At 42.5% G+C, this 22,847-nt stretch overlaps 3 protein-coding genes across 11 annotated transcripts in view; 1 reads left to right on the top strand and 2 right to left on the bottom strand.

Annotated features, from left to right (window-relative positions):
• Positions 1-926: 926 nt before the first annotated feature.
• LOC118289741 (hydroperoxide isomerase ALOXE3) lies at positions 927-9,067 on the bottom strand. Of its 3 annotated transcripts, none has more exons than XM_035616714.2 (15): positions 8,911-9,067; positions 7,593-7,752; positions 7,086-7,290; positions 6,869-6,950; positions 6,640-6,762; positions 6,409-6,512; positions 5,073-5,245; positions 4,769-4,912; positions 4,444-4,647; positions 3,422-3,508; positions 3,119-3,285; positions 2,867-2,982; positions 2,108-2,208; positions 1,679-1,849; positions 927-1,582 (listed from the first exon to the last, which is right to left on the bottom strand). In XM_035616714.2, the coding sequence occupies exons 2-15, from the start codon at positions 7,737-7,739 to the stop codon at positions 1,403-1,405; spliced, it is 2,004 nt and encodes a 667-aa protein (XP_035472607.2). In that variant the 5' UTR covers positions 7,740-7,752; positions 8,911-9,067; the 3' UTR covers positions 927-1,402. The 3 variants fall into 3 exon arrangements, with proteins under 3 accessions (XP_035472607.2, XP_035472608.2, XP_035472609.2); XM_035616715.2 differs by lacking the exon at positions 8,911-9,067 and adding an exon at positions 8,469-8,645; XM_035616716.2 differs by lacking the exon at positions 8,911-9,067 and adding an exon at positions 7,842-8,086.
• A 167-nt stretch (positions 9,068-9,234) lies between these two features.
• On the bottom strand, positions 9,235-14,166 carry LOC118289739 (F-box only protein 30). 3 transcript variants are annotated; one of them, XM_035616710.2, is made up of 3 exons: positions 13,993-14,166; positions 10,212-12,264; positions 9,235-10,059 (listed from the first exon to the last, which is right to left on the bottom strand). In XM_035616710.2, exons 1-3 carry the CDS (start codon positions 14,046-14,048, stop codon positions 9,865-9,867), a joined length of 2,304 nt encoding a protein of 767 aa, XP_035472603.2. In that variant the 5' UTR covers positions 14,049-14,166; the 3' UTR covers positions 9,235-9,864. The 3 variants fall into 3 exon arrangements, with proteins under 3 accessions (XP_035472603.2, XP_035472604.2, XP_035472605.2); XM_035616711.2 differs by having other exon boundaries at positions 10,212-12,260; positions 13,993-14,130; XM_035616712.2 differs by having other exon boundaries at positions 10,212-12,260; positions 13,734-14,125.
• The window catches only part of grm1a (glutamate receptor, metabotropic 1a), a 30,029-nt gene continuing 21,336 nt past the window's right edge, over positions 14,155-22,847 (top strand). For 3 of the 5 annotated variants that reach the window (XM_035616707.2, XM_035616704.2, XM_035616708.2), the window contains exons 1-3: positions 17,553-17,689; positions 18,534-19,377; positions 22,422-22,671. In XM_035616707.2, the coding sequence (XP_035472600.2) occupies positions 18,660-19,377; positions 22,422-22,671 (968 nt within the window). In that variant the 5' untranslated portion in view covers positions 17,553-17,689; positions 18,534-18,659. Of the gene's footprint in view, positions 19,378-22,421; positions 22,672-22,847 lie in introns of all 5 variants that reach the window. The other 2 variants (XM_035616706.2, XM_035616705.2) reach the window with 2 other exon arrangements.

Below are 22,847 nucleotides of genomic sequence, written 5' to 3'. Positions count from 1 at the left end.
TAAAGCACGCCACCCAACAACCAGAATTCCTTCACACATGTTCGTGAGCCTTCTCAAAATGAACAAAGATTCGTCCTATAGTAATTGTAAGACAGCCAATCTCAATCCAGATTCCTTTCGTTTCTGTCTCTCAGTGGTGGAACAGGTTACAGAACTCTACCATCAGTCTACACTTTAGTTTTTCAATTCACAAGACAACAACTGACTTGTTGGCAAGTTACTAATCAAGAAAACACAATAATATTGTTGCTAAATATATTTTTTGTTTTGTTTGCTCAAGTTACTGTATAAAGATCTGTGAAACAGATGTTGAATCATTGATTCACATTCACACTTTAATTTGAACTGCGAGCAGTCACAAATCATTTACGCTAGGTTCTGAACACATTAAAAAGGTAAAAATAAAAATTCTACACAGAAAAAGAAATTGCTTACCTAAACGTCCTTTTTTAAACTTTAATTTAGAACAAATTAATTAAGTTTGTTTAACTCAAAGTTATTGATTGTCGATTGATTTCTGAATATTTGTTGGATTATATATTTATAAATTTGAGTGCAATGTTTTGTACTCTTAATATATTTTTACATTATTTTAATGACTCCGAACCTGAATAACATTGTCACAGCCTGAACAAAATGTCCTCAGTCTTTATTCAGCGTGCCAGACTTGGGTTGTTAAAGCCTGTAGCACAGTGCGGATTTTCTAAATTCCATGTGGCTGATAGCATGTGGTGTCTAAAAATAACTGGGTCTTCTTTTGACTGAGATTCAACAATTGTACACACTAGAACACCTTTATTTGTATATTTAATTTCAAATAAACATAATAATAAGTGTGTGTATGTGTGTGTGTGTGGGGGGGGGGGGGGGGGGGGGGGGTTCCCACAATGTATTATAATGTTTAAAGGAAAAAAAAAACAAGTACATAAGAAAAAGTCTGCATTTTAATTGACTTTTTGATTTCTGAGAAAATCCATAAAGAGGAATTACATCTCTGAGCCACATCTCTGATATATATCAGATTATGTTGCATTGAATACATAGTAGGTCTGCTTTCACAAAGTCAAAATTAACGTACAGTATTTGAGTACAAAACAAAATGGAAGCACATAAAGGCAGAACACGTTCAAATTAAATGATGTACAGCCTAATTCTTCAATAGGGGCCAGAGTAACGTTTGGTTTATTACTTCCTGTGTTAGTCAGTTAAGTTGCTTCTCAACATGCAGTAATTCCATGCCTGTCCCCATACCATAGGCCCACCCAATATGAAATCAACTAGAATATAGGGGATGGGATATCTTCTAATCCCATCATGCATCAACACCTCACCCACACACAAACACCTCCCAGCATGCAATACAATGAATGTGAATGACACAGAATTGCTCCCTTAGACTTTCCTAAATAGTTATACTGCTCTCAATGTTATCAGGGTGCAGATATGTATAGGGTACTTCAAGTTGCAAGTTCCTATATGCAATTTCTTCACCCAGGTAGGATAACTCTGCTTGAAATTCCTTAATCATCTGCTTAGGGGCAGGCTCGTCGAATCGCTCCTCAGGGTATTCACCTAAATGAACCTGCCGAAATGACAAAACCAAGACAGATAAGATAAGAAGACTGACACAGTATGTCACGGTAAAATTAAGGCCTGATGAGTATTACACCAAACTTACATTATCAGTGTATTTATTTGAAAGGATCCACAACAAGGCTGAAAAGGCGACAGCCTCTCCGACATTCGGGAGGCTCTCCAAGATTGTCTTCATGCTCGTCTGCCCTTTGGTGGTTGGAGGAGGTTTGTGCAGCAGCAATGTGCCATTGGGCATCCAGTAGTGGTAGTCAAACTAGATGATGACAATGGCGTCAACATGTACATAATGTATAATATAAAGTTTTTTAATCTGTTATTTCATTTTATATGGTTAACTGAATCTAATAATAAACATTATAGAAAAAGTGATCTAAATGTACAATGGTGCCCTGTTGTATTGCTCAGCTAGTACCCAGCTAAGGGGAATTATTAAAAAATAATTTGTCAAAGCAAACTTGATCAAACCTCAAAACATATTTCGTTATCCTTTCTTTATTAACTCTTGCCTCACCTGTCCATTGTTGACAGCAGCATGTTGAACCGACACTGTGAAGATCACCACGGTGATGAATCTGATCAATTCCTCCGTAGTATGAAAGCATGCAGGGAATCCTGCCATTGAAGTGGATAAAATGTTCTTATATCTTATAATAATCTGTGTATTAATATATTAGCTGTATGCCTTAATGTAATCTGTGTGTTATAATGAACTTACATATCACATAACACATCACACAATGTAGGGGACTGTTTCGCGTTTACAGGGAAGCGCAATACAAATACACCATTGTGTTAGACATCTGACAAACATGCAGAGTCAGCACCTTGACATGACATCATTAGTTCTTGAGAAAAGCTGGTTATATAATCGAAAGAACTGCACATGACGGACAGCAAAGGGTGGGGGAGTAACAAAAGTATTTAAAGAGCTGTGTTAACTCTGTAAAATCAGTCATTGTCCGGGAACAACTCGGGTTTGTTTCTTCATTGAAGAATAAACTCTACTGCTGCGAGCTCTTATCATCTCCAGGGTCTTTTTGAACCTGTTTTCTGACTCCAATGACTGCATCAGAAGAGATCCTATTAAAATGTTCGCAAAGAGGTTCAGAGTCACCCTACTGGTCCCTGAACGTCTCATCCTTCAACATCAGCATCAACATTATGAGTTAATCTTTGGCATTGACTACGTGCTTGGGGTATTTTAATATACTATATGTTTCTCTATACAGGCTGTGTTGAAAATAATTGTGTCAGAACATGGATTAAATACCTTTGTTTTCTAAGAGCCCATGAGTGAATATCTCACTGATCCATTCCTGCAGCTCCGTGTCTTTATGGACCTCAGTGTCTGTGGGATAGTAGTACTCCACTACTGCCTTCACAAAGCTGGGGTACACAAAACAATTTGATTTTCAATATTTGAATAATTATGTTTTGTAAGTGGAAAAAAGATAGAAAGAGTAATCAAGGGAAGACACAAGAAGTTTTTGATCAAATCAAACTCCTCGAAATTTAAGGTTACCTGTTGATGATGGTCCACAGCTTCAGTCCATCATCTCTGTAGTAGAAGTTGGGGATTGACTCCAGTCCTCGTGCAGTGATGTTCTCTGGCAGACAGACGGAGCTGTAGGTCGTTTCAGTGTGAGACCTTCTCATGAGCTCTATCATCCCCTCACATCCGAGTGAAGTCTAATAATTAATAATTCAGAAATATTAACCAAGAGGGAAGGGAAAACAAGGACTACATTGTAAATATCAAAGGCGAAGTTCAGTTTTACGATGGTTCAATGTAATAACATACGTCAATTATGTTTTATGTTCTTACTGTGGCGAAAATCCCATCAGGTCCTAAAAGAATTTTGCGACCTCCCGTGTTTATGTCGAGAGTGTCACGGAAGTGTGGAATCAACAGCTGTATGGACGGCGGGAGAAATGTTGAAATTTGAAAACAGGTTTTCCTCTAGTGCATTTCTTTCTTGTAAACACGGATGGGTACAAAGTTCCCGATCCCCAATCTGTTCATTTTTTCAATATATTTGAAAAGTGATTGAAAAGTAATTCACCAGAGACGCATGTCCATCAATTGAGAACAATAAACTATTTTTCTACATCGAAATATGTTATTTGAAACAGAAACAACAATACCACATTACTCACGACAGATATTATTTGGGATTTTACATAGTGGTAATTTAGTATAAATGAATGCTGGTATTGTGCAAATTAGCTAATTTATCTTCAGTCTGCTCTATTAAGACCCCTGTATTATGATTTTTAAAACAGATTACCGAAAGGACAGCATGGTTAGGAAAGTGGTCCAAATTAAATATAAAATTGTTAAATTGTGTTAATGAACTGGAATGAACACTTACAAATAAGAATATAAGAGAATTTGAAGAAGAGAAAAACTGATCTATGTCAAGATAGTTGGATAGAAGTGTGTACATTTAAGAGGCAACATGTATTAATAATGCAGTACTTGACAGGAGTTCAAATGGAGAAAGAAAATAATAATATACATCACAAATAATGGCGGAGGAGAACCAACAAGTTCAAATTAATGCTGGACATAATATGGACCACAAACGGTCAATTTTACTCATCTTGAATAACTCTTTGAAAGAATGGTGAAACATAAGACACTGAAAACTGACCTTCCCTTATACATTTCTAATAATATAAAATAATATGTACTGAATATCATCAAAAGCCCCAGCACTTTTTTTCCTCTTTATTGATTTTTCCTAAGATTGATCAACTATCTTTTTTCAGTGTTATCTAAAACATAAAAGGTCCTGTGTACTGTATGTATGCACCAGCTCAATGATCTCTGCTGTGTCATCATACCTTGTAGAGAGGATGAATCACAGGAAAGCAGCGAAGAGTGGCAATAGCATAGACCTCTGCAATGAAGTGTGTACACATGAGGTGATGGACTGCTTCATGATCCATTGCATCTGCATTTTTAATAAACATCTTGGCGAGCAGCCAGTCCGTCTCCGGGTCACTGGGCAGGAAGATGGGATTCTGCTCAGAGGGTTGTTGATGCAGCTGGAATGTGATTGAAGAAATGATAATACATGATTATATGTTAGAGAAGTGTAACAGAACTTTTGAAAAAAAAATACTAATGCACTGTGGAATAAATACTGTTAATTATTCAGTGAAATACTTGTATTGCAATTGGCATCAGTTTCTTCTCTGTGTTCACGTAGAACAAACACAGACCCGGTGTAAGAGGAAGAGGTTCTCCATCATAAACTCTGGTGGGTATCCCTTCCATCTTTTTTTGGTCATAGAGGAATATATTTCCTTTCTGTATGGGAACAGAATCAACGCATGGAGATGTAACACAGATATGTAATTAATCAAGCAAATATGATCATCAAGGACTTTTCACTGTAATAAAATTACGGCCATAAATTGTCTCCCAAATTAAAGATTATCACCCATTCAAAACCACTCCTCTTTCCTACCTCCATTTCCCTCTTCAGAGAGGCGCCCTCGTCCAAGAACGGCTTCACCATCTCCTCTGTGACTGGAAAGTTTGGGGGAAGCTCTGAACAGCGCTTGATAACATTGGGGTTGATTCCGTTCAGAAACTGGGATCCATAGAAGTCGTCTTCCTTCCAGTGCTCTGTAACGTACTCTGCAAGTGAAAGCAGTTGGCAAATATGATATAATGTCCAATATATTTTCCTTTTCTCGGGTTAAACGTACAACATGATGATGTTGGTTTGTAATTTGCATAGAAACATATTTTTACCCACCAATTGAACATTGTTAGCTCATTTATATAGATTACATTTTCATTGAAATTTGAGATGGGATGCAGTCAGAAAGTTCATTAGGGATGTGCAAATTGTATCATGAACTTGAAAACGATTCAAAACTATCAGGACAGGACAGAAAATGTAGTTTTCTCTTATTTTATTAAATATTTATGTCATAATCAAAATAAATTACAGATATCTGAGTAAACTTATTGCCCTCCATGTTCTGTTTGTTGTTTCTGTGGGAAGATAAACTGTAAATAGGTGCACACTAAACAATTCCTCTGAACGTGGACTGAAGAAAAAAAAAAGGAACTGTTAGATAAATAATTACATTTTACTATCCATAAAACAGAGTCTATCAGTTTGAAAGATAACCCATAAAGGTGTGTCACATCTTGGATGCTTTGTTTTTGATGATGTTAAGCATTATGTTGAAAGTAGTGTTTAATTTAGCCCATAAGCCCATATAACTGATTACCCATGAGTTTAGGTTTGGAGGTGATCTAAGCTAACTGACATGCTGTTTTCCCAGTTCCGCAAAAGTGCTAATTAGTTTTGCAAGTTCAAACAGGAGATTTGTATGCACTTAAAAGAAAAAACTCTGCCTTAAGTGTTGCTTGCAAGTGTTGCTTTGCAAATAGGCGAGACAGCGTGACCTTCGGGTTCCTCGTTCCTGTTTTGACAGATGTTTGCTTGTGAGTGTATGCTTAAGTGTGTGTGTGTGTGTGTGTGTGTGTGTGTGTGTGTGTGTGTGTGTGTTGTGTGTGTGTGTGTGCGTGTGTGTGTGTGTGTGCTTCACATATTTTTCTGTGACACACTTTGTGTTACATTCTATTTGTATGAAAAGCTATATAAATAACGTCTGATTGATTGATTGATTGATAGATTGAAAAAGTCATAATATCTCTGACTGGCCTGTTAGATCTGATGACAGTATGCTCACCAATAACATGCAGCCACTTGTTGCTATGAAACTAGGACAGTGGCTATGCTGTAAGCTATAAACTAAGCAGCAGAACTGGTAAACAGGAAATACCTGACATTGGCGTCTTTTTGAACAGGAAGATTTTTTTCAGGTCTTCAAATGTTTCCCAGTTTTCCATGGACCCGATCATCCCCCTCAATTTGAGTTCAGCGCCACTGAATTAAGACAGGGTAAAAAAATAAAATAAATCAATAAATCAATGAAGAGAACATGACCATATTGGAACCCATTTGTGTCCCAAATTTATGATACTTTTAAATAATATATAGAGAGTTGACCCACACTATAGACTTTGTATTAAGCTTTTCTTTTAATTTGGCCTGAGAGTAGCGCATTTCAGCTGGGATCTCAGACTCATCAACGAAATGGTTCATGTCGGGTAGTCCTTCAGCCAAAACCTTCCATCTGAAAAAACAAACAAATGAACAAAGTCATCAAAGCCCCACGGTGAAATATCTCTTAATGAGCATACCTGCAGTTCTAGGTACTTTACACTGTACTGCACACTTACTTGTACATGCTCTGTTTATGCATCAGCTCATTTTTCCGGTGGTCAATCAACAGAGGATGTTCCTCCTCAAAAACCTTCATGGCTGAGAGAACATGACCGCAGTCAATTTAAGTTACAAATCATCAACTGCCCTCCCCCCAAAAAATGTTATAAGAAGTGATATCCTAAAATATTTATATCAGTTATCGATAATAGTTAATATAGGGAATTGCCACACCTCTCCCTCCTCTCAGTTCCACATGTTCCCCCCTGGAGATCCATCTATTACAGGGGAAGAGAATGACCTCTCCTTCTGGAGTCGTCACCACTATTTTGGAGCAGTACCACTCGTCTTCTGGGAAGAAAATAAAGGGATCTTTCTCCACCTTGACCAGCAGAAGTTTCCCCAGAGATGAATTGCTTTTGATCGTGTAGGTCCCTGTCTGGAAGTAAGGTTAGATATAAATTTAAATGCGTCATAGACAAACATGACAGCTGGCTTGGTGAAAGTAAGGGACAAAAGCCACACCCTAACCAAATGAGTGCAACAACAACCAAAAGGTCGTGTGACTTGTAAAATAAATATTTTGAATACTAAATCTACAAAATGTGGTTGACATTAGATGAAAAGTGATTTGCCAATAAGAAAGTTGTTCCGTCTCGCAAACTGAAAAACTTGTGTTGAATAAACAGAAATTTGCTTCTGTGCCTCTGTGAGAGCAATGTGCAGTTGGATTCAACTTACTGTCCCAGTTGTGAAGTCCGGGCCAAAGTTGTCCAACTCTGTTCGCTCTTTCTGTCCCTCGGCTCCAAATAAGGTGATAAATACGTGATCCCACGTTCCTCCATTTTTCATGTCACCCGTGGTCACCTGTAGCTTGTATTCAACCATGGTCACTCACTGTCTGGAAAAAGAAAAGAATGGAAATATCAGGTCCAGGTTCTCCAGTCTCTCTGCTCTGTTCTCCTGCTCTCTGCCTATTTTTATAGTTACCGTTTTGAGACCACCACCCTTTAAAAACCTGTTTGTCGGGTTTCTGTTAAGCTTGAAGTCCTTTACGCCTAGAAATAACACTCATATGCTCATTGTTGCCATTATCTTGACTTTATCTGCAATAGTTCACATCTGTTCACATTTTTTCTATTTAATCACAAAATAATTTGTAGAAAACTAGGGAAAAAATACTGATTTCAGCAAGAAAGCACTCAAAGAGTGCCCTGATAGGTTGAGAGGGTTTCTGATCGGACTTGTCCTCTCAACAAGATTCCTCAAAATTCTTCCCCATTTCCTCATATTTCTTTTCGTGTCTGGTTTCTAAGTAGTGGAACAGGTTAAAGAACTCGATCACCAGTCTAAGCTGGTGTTTTTGCATTTACAACACAACAACTGACAACTTATCAAGAAAACAAAAAAAGTTTTGTCACTTTTTGGTTTTGTTTTACACTTGCTCAAGTTATATTGATGAACCAGTATGCAACAGATGGTGAATCATTGATTCACATTCCCACTTTTATTTGAGCTGGGAGCAGTCACACATCATTTACACTAAGTTCTGAACACATTATTAAAAGGTAAAATAAATTTTATACACAGCATGCCGTGAAAATGAAAATTGCTTACCTTAACTTCAATCAACTGATAACAGACTGAATTAAGTCTGTTCAACCTTAAAGTTATCAATTGTCTTAACTTGTTAATTTGAAGTTGAACAAAACTTGAAGGCCATAACATTAAGGAAATACTTCAATTGGTAACACGCAAATGGCGTGTTACTATTACTTGCTCTTGCTTGTAGACATATGCTGAGTGTGAGAAACTTTCATCAGAAAAGTTGGACCGTGCCTCCGGCTGGGGGGTGTTCAAACATGTCTTCATGCCCTTATAGTTCTTCAGTGGTTGGAGGGGGTTCCCACCTACGGTTCCCACACGGTTTTCTTCCATTTGGCAACCAGGAGTGGTAGTCAAACTAGTTGCTGCAAGACCCAACGCTTTTAATTTCTGTAATTGTTAGTCTCACTTTACTGCATTTTCCTGAATGTTCTCTGAATGTCGCTCGTCTCACCGCATGTGGGCCGTCTTGTGTTTCCTGCTTCAAACTCTGGTTCTCTACCAGAGGGGCCTGGGAGCCTGAGGGTTCTACGCAGGTTAGCTGTTCCCAGTGCACTCTCCTGGACAGAGATCTCACATGTTGTTCCTGGAATCTTTTCCAGCTCCTCTTTCAGCCCTTGGTATTTTTCAGGTTTCTCCTGTTCCTTTGTCTTGAAGTTGCTGTCGGTCGAGGTTAATACACCGATCACGACTGCCTTCTTCCGTTGATTGTTGATCACTTCACCACAATGTAGTAGGCCAGCATAATAATTGCATAATTGAGGAAATGACATGTACAGAAGGCTGTAAAGATTTTATTAGTTTTGGTCGCAAATCACAAGCATTATTGGGTCATCCTCATTAATATCCATATGTTTTCACTGGGTCCTGACAACCTACAAACCCGGACAACACACTCGCATTGGTTCGACACAATAATCTGGGATCAGAAAGACTGGAAAGATCAACACCGGAGGGATGAGCAAAACTTGTGTAGTGCTTGCATAACTTCTGTCACAGAAAAAAAAAGGTAATAACCAAGTATCTGCTTTTGCCCATGGCTACAACTGAACAACAAGATAGTGAAAACATTCAAATATCTTTCCATTTGCTGATTATATCATATAGAGTTATAAAAAAACTATTGTGCATAATTGTCTTCAGGAAAATATACTTTAGGCTACAGGATAAAGGTGCATTTTCAGCAAAACTTCATGCAAAGCTAAAAGGTTAATACGTCAGGGATCACCCACAACAGACTTTCATTGTGACATGTAAGGTGTTATTTCATTAAGGCTTCTTCATTATCTATAGTGTAATGCAGGAAGAGTTCATTCGTTTTTCAAAACTGAAAAATCTTTAATTGCAACATCCACATAATACTACAGTGACTCTCGTGCAGCTGCCTCGGGGTCGGCCTGGTTTTTGGTCAGGTGTTAACGTGGCGGAGGACACGACGCAGTGAGTGTCCGTCTCGCGCAGTGCACATGGCAGGAAGGGGAATAGGTTCTGTCTTGTGCTCCACTACATTGAAGCGGCACTTCTTAAGATGGTCCGACATGCTGGGGAGATCAGTGAAACCCCAGGACAACACTGGGCTGAAGGCAGTGCTGAATCGCCACACCTGAAAAGTTAGATAAAAAAGGATGTTAGAATGAAAAGGGCAACATATGCTATATCACATTTAAATTTTGATCAGTAATTTAGAGATTTTGTTTTTAAAATGTATCCAAACATTCACATACAGGAGGTTTACAGATCTAGTTTTCTACTCACTCTATTTTTGGTCTGCCATGACACAGTGCCGTGAGCACCAGAGCCCCGTCTTCGCTCCCACTGCAGCTCCACGATACCCCTGGTCTGGAGGAGGCTGGCACACACCTCCCTCATAGTCCGCGAAACCAGTGACAGCTGGCACAGGCTAAAACTGTCCAGGAACCCAGCTATGTGCCACAGTATCTCATTAGGGAGCCCGGTGAATTGGTCGGACTGGGCTTCATTTGCAAGTTTGGCCCCCGGGCAAGGCTGAACCCCGAAGGACCTGAGGTGTCTGTCATGAACCACCTTGGCCCCGTGGTTGGATGGGTAAAACCTCCGCTGGGAAAATGTGCAACCATAATACGCCAGGGGACAGCGGCGCTCCATCCAACCATTGAGGCCAGCGTGAATGTCACCGTGGATATTTGTGAAATGGGAAGAAAACTGGTCCCGGCGGAATGACTGGCCACAGACGAAGGGGAACATGTGCTGGTACCGGGGGTTAGAGGGGAGGTAGCGGTTATGTGGGACCGCCTCCACCTCCAGAGCTTCCAGGACAAGGCCAAGGCGGAGAGTGCGGAAAGGGCTTGGGTAGGAGAGCTGGGGGGCAGCATGATCGCAGGCAGACGCAGAGGCCATGTCACCCACTCTAGTGTTTGTTACCAGGATCGCAGCAGGGAAAGTGAAAGTCTGTGTGCCAAAGTCAACGCAGTAGCCATCAACGTAGATCGTATCAGAGATCCTCCTACACTCTCTCGACTCCTCTAAACAGAACAGCAGGGCTGCTGTGATCAAATCAATCTCTCCTAGACCCATTGGGTCGTCATCCTGCTCCAGATCCGATGTATCCACTGACTTGTCTTCCATTTTGGGTCGCAACCTATGCGGTGACCTGTCTGGCATGAAACCGATCCGTCCATTGGGTAATGAGCATTGGCTCTGACCCCTAAAAAACTGGTAATTGTGAAACCTCCGTTCACACCTATAGTTTTCTAATAGAACTAGCCCCCTGTCTTCCAGGACCACATGACCAGCCCTCTGTGCCACACCCTGGCTGACATGCACCGGAGATATCATTTGAGGATTCGCTGGCTCTCTGGAAACACCAGCACTCATGTCACCTTGCACCTCAACAGGATAGGCTGTCTCTAGACAGGCCATCATTGCTCCTGACTGTGGTCCATTTGTTTTAGGAGCCACGTTTCCACTCGAACAGCTAGAGCAAACACTTTTCTCCTCCATCCCCCTTTTATTCAAACCGTCGGCAGCTACAGGTGTGTTGTCTTCCAGTCCATTCTGAAGGTCTCCGTTGCTGCTCGATCTACTCTGCTGCACAGAAGCTCCTCTGTCTACGCGCCCTGTGCCGCTGTGAGCAGAACTGGCAATGCTAACAAAGTCTAACGCAGCAGCTAAACTTCTGGCAGTCTCAACTGTGGCCTCATAAAGATTACCAAAGTGCTCCTCGTTCAAGCCATTTATTCCACTGACAATCTTCTCCTTTGCTGAAAGTGGGGCAGATGTTGGCAAAGCTGAGTCCGTTACCCTGTTCTCCTTACTAGCCGGGACAAGTGGCTGTCCCTCTGCAGTAGGTGCCATGGCAATAACCTTGAGGGACTCGAGTAGCGTACGCTGATCCTGAAGAGCAAGTGCCATGTCCAGCTGCTCCACCTCCTCGACCCCACGGCTCAGGCTCTCATAAGAAGTATAGTCCAGGCAGCTAACAGGCCACCTGTTCCACTCCATAGTGCAGCACACCACTCCAGCTGGACACACCTCGAGGTGTCCATACATTTGGTTGCGAACCAGCATGGCAGGGCAGCCATAGCCACTGTTTAGGCACGGGACCCTCAGCAGTGGGCACAGAAGATGGTGTTCATCAGATTTGCAGGAGTGAAATACAGCCCCACACACTTGAGGACAGGAGATAAGATCACAAGCAATGCCAGGTTCAGATCTAACCGTGCATCTCTGGTTAACACAGGAAATACAGTGGATATGATCCTCCTCCATCTTCAGAGTAGAGAGGGTGGAAAGCTCCGGAGTGTTACTGTGAGAAAATCCACTCTCCTGCCCAAAAGAAAAAAGGGAAAGAGCAATAAATGTAAATGTATTAAAGATTAGATAAAACATGCCAAATGATTGGGTACAAGAGTCTGTTTCCCCCCAATGAAACGCACGGCTTCAGTACATTGTGTCCGAGCTTGTTTCAAATGACAACTCAGCAGATACACTCGGTCTCTAACATTAGCAGAATAAGAAAAATAGGAGAATGAAACACATTAAAACATTATGACTTGCAGTCAATTGAATTGTAACACTTTATAAAAGTAATATTCTAATGAGTATCATTCTCCAGTCGAGTCACATCACATCGCCACTCAGATGATGTCACAAAAATGAAAAAAACACAAATATATAAACATTTAATTAAAATATATATGGCTCTGTCCTTAAACAAGGAAATAGTTTTTATGGAACAAAATGGGAAAGACTGCCCAAATGACAAAATTCAGAGTAAAATAAGAACACATTTGGATGAAAAGAGGATCAACTGTCATGTTTTTTTCCATTTTAAAAGATCTCATGAAAGAGCTATGGCATCATACACTTGGTTATATAAACCCAAACATACATTATGTTACAGCGATGTATTGCACTTAAAACCTAAAAGCTTCAATGGCAATGTAATCTGTTGCCATTTGTAGTCAATGTGATTCAGAAAGCACGAGCAACATGGTGACGCCTCAGCCTCCTTCATATGAATGATGACACAACATATCCAAACAAACTGAAATCGTCCGAGGCACGGGTGCTTTCTCTCTCTCTACGAAACAGCGCCCCCACTCGGTCCTGTGTGGAATGTCAACTGTAGTGGTCACGTGACGCAGCCAAAGGGCTGTCTCCGTACACACACACACACCTTATTAGGAAGCTTCAGAGCTCGATATGAAGGAGGTCAAAACCTTCCCTGTCTTACATCTGGGAGAAACGGACCACTGTCTACACTACCCCGCGGTAACGTCCGACGATGCGTGTACTGTACATTTTACTTTTAGTACTGTGAAATGGAAAAGTATCTTGATTCACTGACATTTCAACTGCAGAAAAACACAACAAGCATGAGTATATAGTAATACTACATGCAGTTAATATGTGGTATGGAAACCGTGACACGATGTTTTGCAAAACTTGAAACTTAGATTATGTTACTGCAAGGCAGCTGACAGCAGCTGTGCTGTCTGTTTCCCACGCCCACTGTATTTTAGGAGAATGTAATAAACATGCACTTTTGTCATGTCCCTGACGTCTGTGGCTCGAGACGTGATCGCAGCTCGCATGGACACCAGTAACCGAACATCGCCCGTGACTCGGGGAACCAGAAAGCCATCTTGATTCAATCCTCAACTTTGATGGATAAATACGTATATACCATCACAGCTATGCTCGCGTTAGCATAGCATCAACAATGCTAATCAGAATGCAGCCAAGGAGGACAGCTGATGCACAGTGGCTTGCTCCTGGCCGTTGAAGTTTACTCACGAAACAAGCAGCGCTGTGGCGGAAACAGCCGCCGACGACGAGGGGGTGAGCTCCGCCACAGTGCGCAGCAGCTCGTGTTCAAACCCACAACCGCCCGCCAGGTTCCTGTCAGCCGCCCGTTTCTCCGTCAAACCAACTTGCCTCTTGCGACAATGCAACAAACTAGCTAGCGGCTAATGCCGGCTAACAACAGCTAGCCAGTTAGCCGAAGTTGCTCACGAACAAGCTAACTCGGCTCCGCGAGCGAGCGGTGTCTCACCTCGTGGACGCGTCGGCAGGTACTCGAACGATCGGATGTGTTCGGTTGTTCCGCATGAATGCGATAAGCTGTGTCAACCGTAGTCGCCTCTGTGGAGCAACCGCTAACGAGCGCTAGCTACATCGCTCCTCACTCAGCCCTTTTCCTGTCAAAACTTTATTGACCAAGGTATGTACAACAATTTTACAATGACTAAAAAGAGAAGAAAAACTGCAATGGGAGTGAAGAGTAAATATAGAATACCAGTGATCGTGTTGATATATACTAGTAAATACTTGTATTGTTAAAGAGAAATTTGTAAATTAATTGTTATGCCCTTATTTCTTAAATACGCAATGAACTGTTTGAAGTTGTATAATATTATAACATGACATATACAAATCTGAATTACAGATATTTCTTAAAATATGTTATCTGTGTGATATATTCTTTGATATTTTTATGTTGTTTTTGTTTTAGTGCAATTGATTTCGATTTGCTTATCGGTGCATTAAGAATGAGATACATCTATACTAATTGAATGAATTAAAACCTTTTGAGATATGGATTACAAACACGCAAAATTCTCTAGGTGACAGGGAAAATATTAATACATACATCCATGGCTATTCGTTTTAAGTGGTTGATTTTTCCCCAGCTTGCTCTGTCTTGTTTTAAATACTCCATAGCCGTTCGCAAAAATAAACTTAAAACTGTTGTTGCAGGAAAAAACAAACAAATGCTAAATAATATGTGACGTATAAAAGAACAAGACAGAAACTCACCTCAATTTATGGACTTCATACATTTCCTTACCTATCTTTTTTTGTTGTTGTTGCATGCAGTAACCACTAACAAACAGGAGGGGTCAGTGTTGGACCGGTTTTGCCCGGCGGGCTCCAGGCTGGTGATGGACAGACTGTGGCCGGGAGACGCCACGTTTCGAGGTCGGTATCACCTACAAAGCAGCCCCGCTGGAGCTAGAGGACCTGACTCATGGACACTTCAGCAGGACGGTGCTTGGCTGTACACTGGTCATGAGGTGTTAAAAGCCCATCCCATGCAGTCAGTGGGTCAAATATATAATTATTCCATAAAAAAATGGAGTCAGGATTTATAACAATTTGAGTCAGTAAGAAAATGAGAAAATGACCCTGTTTATTGCTCAATCACTATAGGCTACAATCCCCAAAATCTCAAATCTCAAAATGTTTAATACTGTACATTCGGAGATTACAGCCCAATGGTTATAGATGCACCTGTAGATACACAGTATGTGCCTTGTGTTGACAACTACTAACCCAGGAGACACATAATAAATTGTTAAAGACAATGAAGAACTAGTGAAGGATAGGATTGATCGGTGGACGGATAAGTGGATGATATTAAATTGCTCAGTCAACATCACATTAGAGAACAAATTTGCTTATGGAGACTAAAAGGGATTTCTGGGCTTAAAGTAGTTCATCATCCAGACACGAGTCAACAGCAGTTCAAGATTTTCTTTCATTGAATCAGCCATTAATGAGAAATAATATGAGAAAATATAGTGTGTTTCATGAATTACTAAATTGGATTTTTCTCGGCCATTGATAGATAACATTGGTTTCAGGGCACCTGTTAAGTACAATGACACTGAATAACATGCTTTTGGTCCTTTTTTTGTTGTTTTGTTTTTTTAAACTTTGGAATTCCTCTTTAGTCATTCAGTGGCTCAATTTTATATCCAATGATGGTGCAATAAACTTTGCAACTCCCCTTATCCCGTGAGCCTGTTTGGTCCTTAGAGCTGTCCGGTGCTGAAAACCATGCCTTTCCTTTGGTTTACTGTGGTATTTAGACAACAAGATATATATTTTTGTTGTTGTCTTGCATTTCCCAAGTCGACGAAAAGGACAGATTTGTCTGAATTAGTGCCAGCTCTCCTGGTTCCCCACAGCTGCGCAAAACAAGGCCTAACTGAAAAGCCGGCCCTGCCAAAAGATTGAGTGATGGAGTTTATGTTTGGAGGAAATAAAACAGAAATGTATGTCTATTTCTATGGCTCATCCAATTGTTCACAACTATAAAAAAAAAATGACTGTGGCATCAATATTATGGTTTTAAAGGGGGAAACGCTCCAAAGCCTAAAACTAAAATGATTACCCTAGACCTACTACACCTAATTGATAATGTGCCAATGTAAATGCAAATGTCCCCATACACCAATACTACACAGTCAGAGTAATAATACTAGCCTGTGCTTCCTTGCTAGAAAGCATATGAGCCCGTGCAGACCTCCGCCCCCGATAAACCCTGAAGTGTGGCTGCAGCATCCAAGTATTCTCTACTTCTCAAACATGTCACTTTTACTCAGGTTCATTATCAGACGCTCGCTCCCGAAGCCCCCGGGCACCAGCAGTGGCAACGTCATGGCGACTCCTTTTACAAGTCTATTTGTGATTCACACCGCCTGGCGTGAGTCACAACATGGGACACGTCGTTATCACGTAAACAGCGCGGCCCCCCGGGAGCGCGTCTTTACTTAAACCGTTAAGACTCAGTGAGAGGCCGATTTATTCCAGAAGTTTTCTTTATTTATAGTTGATTACAGAGACGGGTAAACTCCTGTAGCAGGGGATCACCATAAGAAAATCACAATACCATTATGCAGACCAATGCAACAGTCAGGTGTGTTCACATCCAACTACAGTTGACAACATCTATTCAGTATAGGGTAAGAGGAGGCAGAGCTGAGACCCATGATTAGTTTCCATCGACCTGAGGACTGAAATGTCACCAATGACCTTCAAACAGACGCTAGGTGGCGCGATGCAAACTCCAAACCTCTGTCCGTGGTGCTGAAAACACCCACTGTAGCCTAGTGTGGTGTCCTGCATGACTTAAATAGAAGTACGAAGGTATCAGATATAGCCTACATACGTCATGAAGGGACTATCTGCCGCTTGTTAGCGCCTGTCACTGCGGCATCACATCGTCTCCCCTCATTTACAGTGAGCAGTCATATAATTCAAACGCCGGTAAACGCCTGACACCAATACACTTATTGTCTCCCACACAAATTTTGAGGCCACAAATATTTATGCTGGGGTAGATGGCAGTAATACACAGTTATGAACATTTAGCTTTAGGCTACAAAGACATTTATACTGATATACAAATGGGTGTTGAATCAAGAGCAATTGGTTGTAGATGCAACTAGTCTCAACACCTTCATCTGGATAACTATGACCTGGATGAATGAGGATATCTACAGACATTTTAACTGATAGTGCTACAGATTTTTATTTTAACTTGGGTTTATTTAATGGGGTATAATTTTCCACTTAAACATTTCTCATGTGACAATCTCATAAACGAAGTTCGGTGACCAATTTGGGCAGATAGAAAGCTGAAATGTAAATGTATTATACGTGACAGTATAGATTCCTTTCTTTTATTTTATTTATCCTTGTGCATCAACATTTGTCACTATTCATCATATATTTTTATATATATACTTGCAGGCAGCATAGGTAAATACTGTAGAACAGGCGACGGTTGTGGGAGTGAGTGTGTGTGTGTGGGGGGGGGGGTCTTAATGTTCACGTTTCCACTTGAGAGAGAGAGAGAGGGAGGAAGGGAGGGAGAGAGAGAGAGGGAGGAACTCGGATGACAGAGCCAGGACCACGCGCTACAGAAGACGGACGAGGGAATGCGACATGTCTCCAGGATTCAGGTAAGTTTGGATGCAACAGACAGAAAAAAAGGCATCTTCAAATGAGCATGATGTCAACAGGACAACGACAGAAAAACATGTCAGGAATATAGGCTGATCTCATTCTCCCTCCTGCTAAAGATACTAGTCCGTGTATTCTTCTTCTATCATCAGATAATTGTTATCATTAATAGTAATATTCACCGTATGGTACCTTATAGGTCGCACGACAGATAGGGAGGAAATATAGGGTATAGGTTTAAAACAAGACCCGCCGGGGGGGGGGGGGGGGTCTTGTGTCGGTCCCCCTTGAAGAATCCAAACACGAGTCGATCATGGAAGGAGGTTTGCGCCTCGTCTTCATCAGAAAAGTGTGAGAGTCAGATCGTGAAGACGACGGCGTCTGTGAGAGGAGGACGAGGAGCCCGGCAGCCCCCAGATCCAAACACCTTCTCGTGGCGTGTTGGAGGAGAGCGCGCTGTCCGCGGTGCTGGAGTCATTTCTTCTCCATGGAGGAGCAGCGCAGCGCACTCACGGCACTGGCTATCTGTTTCTGTTTTAGACCTGGCTGCTGCACCAGCACCTATACTTGGGTTATTCCCAGTGGAACAGTATAGTCCTGTTCGGCCACCACTGCCCACGGATCGGTTGGGTGGGAGTTAAGTGCCTTGCGCAAAGGCACATAACTCCCCATGGATGGCAGTTGGTGAGAGAGGCTGGAGGACCCCTGCCAGCCGCAGGAATGTAAAGCAGGGCGTCGAGAGAAGGGAGCATGCGTCACCTGCACACATATAGGGGGCACGTTTAGCACATCTGGCGTCGTTTTTCTCGTGTCCTCTCAGCAGTTTGTCTCATTTCTCCGCAGGTGCGCGCGGATATGCGCCAGGCGTCGTGCTCACTGACCACGGTCGCTGGGATAAACGTGGATGTACCGACGGACAGCGGGTAGTATGCCCGCACAGTTGGCGCGGCTCACGCGACGTGGCGCAACATGGCACGCGTAAAGATGGGTCTCCTCGCTCCCCTGTGTCTCCCCGCGCTCTTCTTCCGCGTCCTCGTGCTCACCCACGGCAGCAGCGTCTATGAGCGGTCGGCGGTGCCGCGCGCCGTGTCCCGCGCCGTGGCCCGCATGGACGGGGACGTGATCATCGGCGCGCTCTTCTCCGTGCACCACCAGCCGTCTGCGGAGAAGGTGGCCGAGCGGAAGTGCGGGGACGTCCGCGAGCAGTACGGCATCCAACGGGTGGAGGCCATGTTCCACACGCTGGACCGCATCAACAGCGACCCCGACTTGCTGCCCAACATCAGCCTGGGCTGTGAGATCCGGGACTCCTGCTGGCACTCCTCCGTGGCCCTGGAGCAGAGCATCGAGTTCATCCGAGACTCCCTCATTTCCATCCGGGATGATAAGGACGGGTCCAAGTGGTGCATCGACGGCACCCCGTCCAACCAGCCTCCACCCACCAAGAAACCCATCGCCGGAGTGATCGGACCGGGATCCAGCTCGGTGGCCATTCAGGTGCAGAATCTGCTGCAGCTCTTCAACATCCCGCAGATCGCCTACTCCGCCACCAGCATCGACCTGAGCGACAAGACCCTGTTCAAGTACTTCCTGAGGGTCGTGCCCTCGGACACCCTCCAGGCCCGGGCCATACTGGACATTGTCAAGCGTTACAACTGGACCTATGTGTCTGCGGTGCACACTGAGGGTGAGACTCCACCACTGACCCCACTAGAAAACCACCATAATACTCTGTTCAAATACCAACAGCCAGTTTGTCTTTCAGTGGATGCAATGTGTTTATGTAGTGACCTCATGGTATCACAACAATGCTCTTATTCATGACAGTTTTGAGTTTGACAGTGACACATGCTCAACACATTTTCTGTGATATCAATACGCTGGCCGGCATCACCACACAGCTTTTTTTTTACAGGAAGTAGAAATGTGTTTTATGCGTTGGCTTAAAATTGAGTTGAACAGGGGAACGTGGGTTAAACCAGGTTTAAATTATTTGGCAAAACGACTGACAAGATGTGTGTAAAATTGTTTAAAAGGCCGTCTACATGGATCATTTTTGGGGCCTAAATTTGGCCCCAAAATGATATTGCAACTCTGTAGATGTAACTTCCTTGTTCATCTCTTGAGGAGAACCTGTCACAGGTGCACTCTCTCTCTCTACATCGCCTCGTCGCTGTCTCAGTCTTTCACTCTCAGGCTTTTTGCAGCACAGAGTCGTGTTAGTAGTTAGCACCCTCGCCTGACGACGAAGAAGGTTCTTTGTTCAAAACCCATTTTGGTGGGATAATTCTGTGTGATCCTCCCTCAGTACAAAGACGGACAGATTGGGTGGTATAGATGATAGATGGATGGATGTACATATTCATTAGGATTTTAATGCAGCTGTCTGCAGTTGTGTTGTTGTTTGGATATTGCAATGTGGAACCAAAGCTGGGACTTCTTGGCACCAGGGACCATTTGAGCATTAACAACTTTGGTGTTCATTTAGTAATGTTAAATTAATTCCATGGTAAAGTCATGAATATGAGGCCTGGGTGGAAAAAAAATGGTTCCACCATATGTTCAAGTTTCCCCAAAAACATGTAAATTGAATTAAAAACTATAAATGTCTTATCTCCTCGGAAAACCTAAGAATAACAGTGTCCTATATGGGCTCACTTTGCGTGATTGAGAACTTTTTTGCTCGACAGTTATCGTGCAGACAGGAGCTTAATAGGAGATATGGGTTGGGTAGACAGAGTAATTAATATGAAGTCAATTATGTCCATGGCTTTTCATTAAAGTCTTAGTGAAACACAGTCAGTGATATGCACAAAAAAGTATGACTGACAGGCTATATTACCTCGGATCCCCCTTGAGCTGCGGACTCACAGGGAGTGCAAAACACCTTTGGAAAGTCCTATAATTGTCAGCTGCTGGAGAGGGGCTGTGACACGGGCCGTTATCGCATAGATGAAGACAGGGAGTTAGGGAGATGTAGTACCCGGAGGCATAACTAGGTGGCGTCAGCTGTCTGACCTTCAGCATACCTCCAGCTGGATCCTCTGGGAACGAAGTCATAATTTAAGAGTAATGAAAGACCAGTCTGGGGACGGATGAATTTGATTGAAAGCAACATCACTTACCCGGGCGACAGTGTGAGAGCTAAAAGTAGGATGCCTTTCAAAAAAAACCCTCAACGTTTAAAGTACAATTTGTAAGTGGATGATTTTTCTCCTTTCACATCGAACATGTGTCCAGTTTTGTAAGAGAGAAGTTTGAAGCCAGGGTCAATTTGTATTTCTGAGACTTCACATTATAATTTTTCCTGATGCAGACCTAACCCTTGACTTTTATTCAGCCGATGCAAATGTTTGTATTGCTCTATACTTATCTCTGAAATCGTGGTCACGACTGGCTTAAGCTCACAAGTTTTTTTCTCTCTCCACCATATTAGACGAGTTATAAATGCAGCCTGTTGCCCATAGCAACAGCTAGGGCTGTGAAATTGTATAAATTACCTGTCCTGATTATAACCAGTCTGATAGCAATACTAAAAGCAGGTTTTTCCGGTGGTCATTGTCAAATGGGCTGTCAGCTAATGCACCCACCACCCACCTGTCTCACAGTCTAGATGGAACGAGTGAAATAATTGGATATCATTACTTCCATTTACTCGTTGGGGAATGAAATGAGGCATATGCAAATATCATCAAAGGACTATTGGAAAACCAACATATGGGCCCTTTGTGTGTGCCAGAGTAAATGCATTACTGCGCCGCCTTGTTTCAGCTGTGGCCTTCCTCTCTCCATGAAGTCATGCCATGCACAGAGTATTTATTTCTCATCAGCCATATAACAGGAATACAACTCGGAGCCCGGGACCTTAGCGTCTCGCCGAGACAATTGCACAACAAATGTTTTTTAGATTTTTATGAATAGGTGCACTTCATTTCCCTCTGACACACACACACACACACACACACACACACACACACACACACACCGAGAGAGAGACACACATGTTCAAGCATGCACCAGCGATTGGAATGCCCGTGTAATCCAACTGTCATGCCAAAGAGCTGTGGGCTTTATCAACAATCCAGACCGTGACACATTAGTCGAGCACTGCAGTCCACATGGAAATAGAAGATTTGGACTCAAACGGCTTTCAGAGGGGCTCTTGATTGGGGATGGTTAAACAAGGATAGCTATCTTCTATCTGTCTTGCCTATCTACCCCCCTTTGGCTTTGATTGCAATCAGCAGTCAGTAAACTCTCTGACACTCATTATCAGAGGATCAGAGCTTCAGCTCACTCGGGGCTCGACGCACTGAACAAATGCTGCGGGGATGGGGGGGGGGGGGGGGTAACCACTGATTGTCCATCAGTGGAATAATTAGAAATGTACGGCGGAGAGACATTTCTCATGCTATTTAACAGTGTCAATATGTGTTCACACGTAACAAGGTATGTGATTTGTTCCTGTTGTTGGCTGTTGTTTCCAAATTATTGATTATTTCATGTACAATCTGAAAGTAATACCCCACATGTCAGAATTTGTGAATTTATCACAGCACAGAGTGTCATCCACAAAGGCTTATTTTATGAAATGGGATTACCAGACAGGGAAAACTCATTACACAAGAAAAAGATTTAATTGTTTAATTCCAGCAAGAACAGGAATTCTTTTTTTCTGGCGGAATTCTGCTTAGTTAATAACAGTTTTTTTTTTCTTCTCATCACCCATAGGAAACTATGGGGAGAGCGGCATGGAGGCCTTCAAGGAGCTGGCCTCTCAGGAAGGCCTGTGTATCGCCCACTCGGACAAGATCTACAGTAACGCAGGGGAGAAGCACTTTGATCGCCTTCTGAGGAAACTGCGGGAGCGTCTACCCAAAGCCCGCGTGGTGGTGTGTTTCTGCGAGGGCATGACAGTCCGAGGTCTCCTGATGGCCATGAGGCGACTGGGAGTGTTTGGGGAATTCCTCCTCATTGGCAGGTATGTTGTGTGGGGTTTTTTTGTTGTTGTTTTTTTTTAAACCTTTTCATTCACAGTCGAGAGCATCTCACTGTACGGCAAGAAATCGGTTAACAGGCTGAAAGGCTGAGAGAGGCTGTGTTGTCTTTCCCGATGTGCATCTCACCACGGCAACCAAGAAGAATTAGACCACATAC

Source organism: Scophthalmus maximus, chromosome 18, assembly GCF_022379125.1.
Source record: "Scophthalmus maximus strain ysfricsl-2021 chromosome 18, ASM2237912v1, whole genome shotgun sequence".
In the NCBI taxonomy this organism is placed as follows: domain Eukaryota; kingdom Metazoa; phylum Chordata; class Actinopteri; order Pleuronectiformes; family Scophthalmidae; genus Scophthalmus; species Scophthalmus maximus.
This window is presented reverse-complemented; position numbering and strand designations above follow the sequence as displayed.

Coding starts and splice junctions, on each gene's coding strand:
- LOC118289741 (XM_035616714.2), bottom strand. CDS start 7,739: ATGGTTGAATACAAGCTACAGGTGACCACGGGTGACATGAAAAATGGA. Junction 7,291..7,592: donor CGGACTTCACAACTGGGACA/GTAAGTTGAATC, acceptor CCTTACTTCCAG/ACAGGGACCTACACGATCAA. Junction 6,951..7,085: donor GGAACTGAGAGGAGGGAGAG/GTGTGGCAATTC, acceptor ATGTTCTCTCAG/CCATGAAGGTTTTTGAGGAG.
- LOC118289739 (XM_035616710.2), bottom strand. CDS start 14,048: ATGCGGAACAACCGAACACATCCGATCGTTCGAGTACCTGCCGACGCG. Junction 12,265..13,992: donor CCTGCCGACGCGTCCACGAG/GTGAGACACCGC, acceptor TTTTTCTTTTGG/GCAGGAGAGTGGATTTTCTC. Junction 10,060..10,211: donor CATGGCAGACCAAAAATAGA/GTGAGTAGAAAA, acceptor CTAACTTTTCAG/GTGTGGCGATTCAGCACTGC.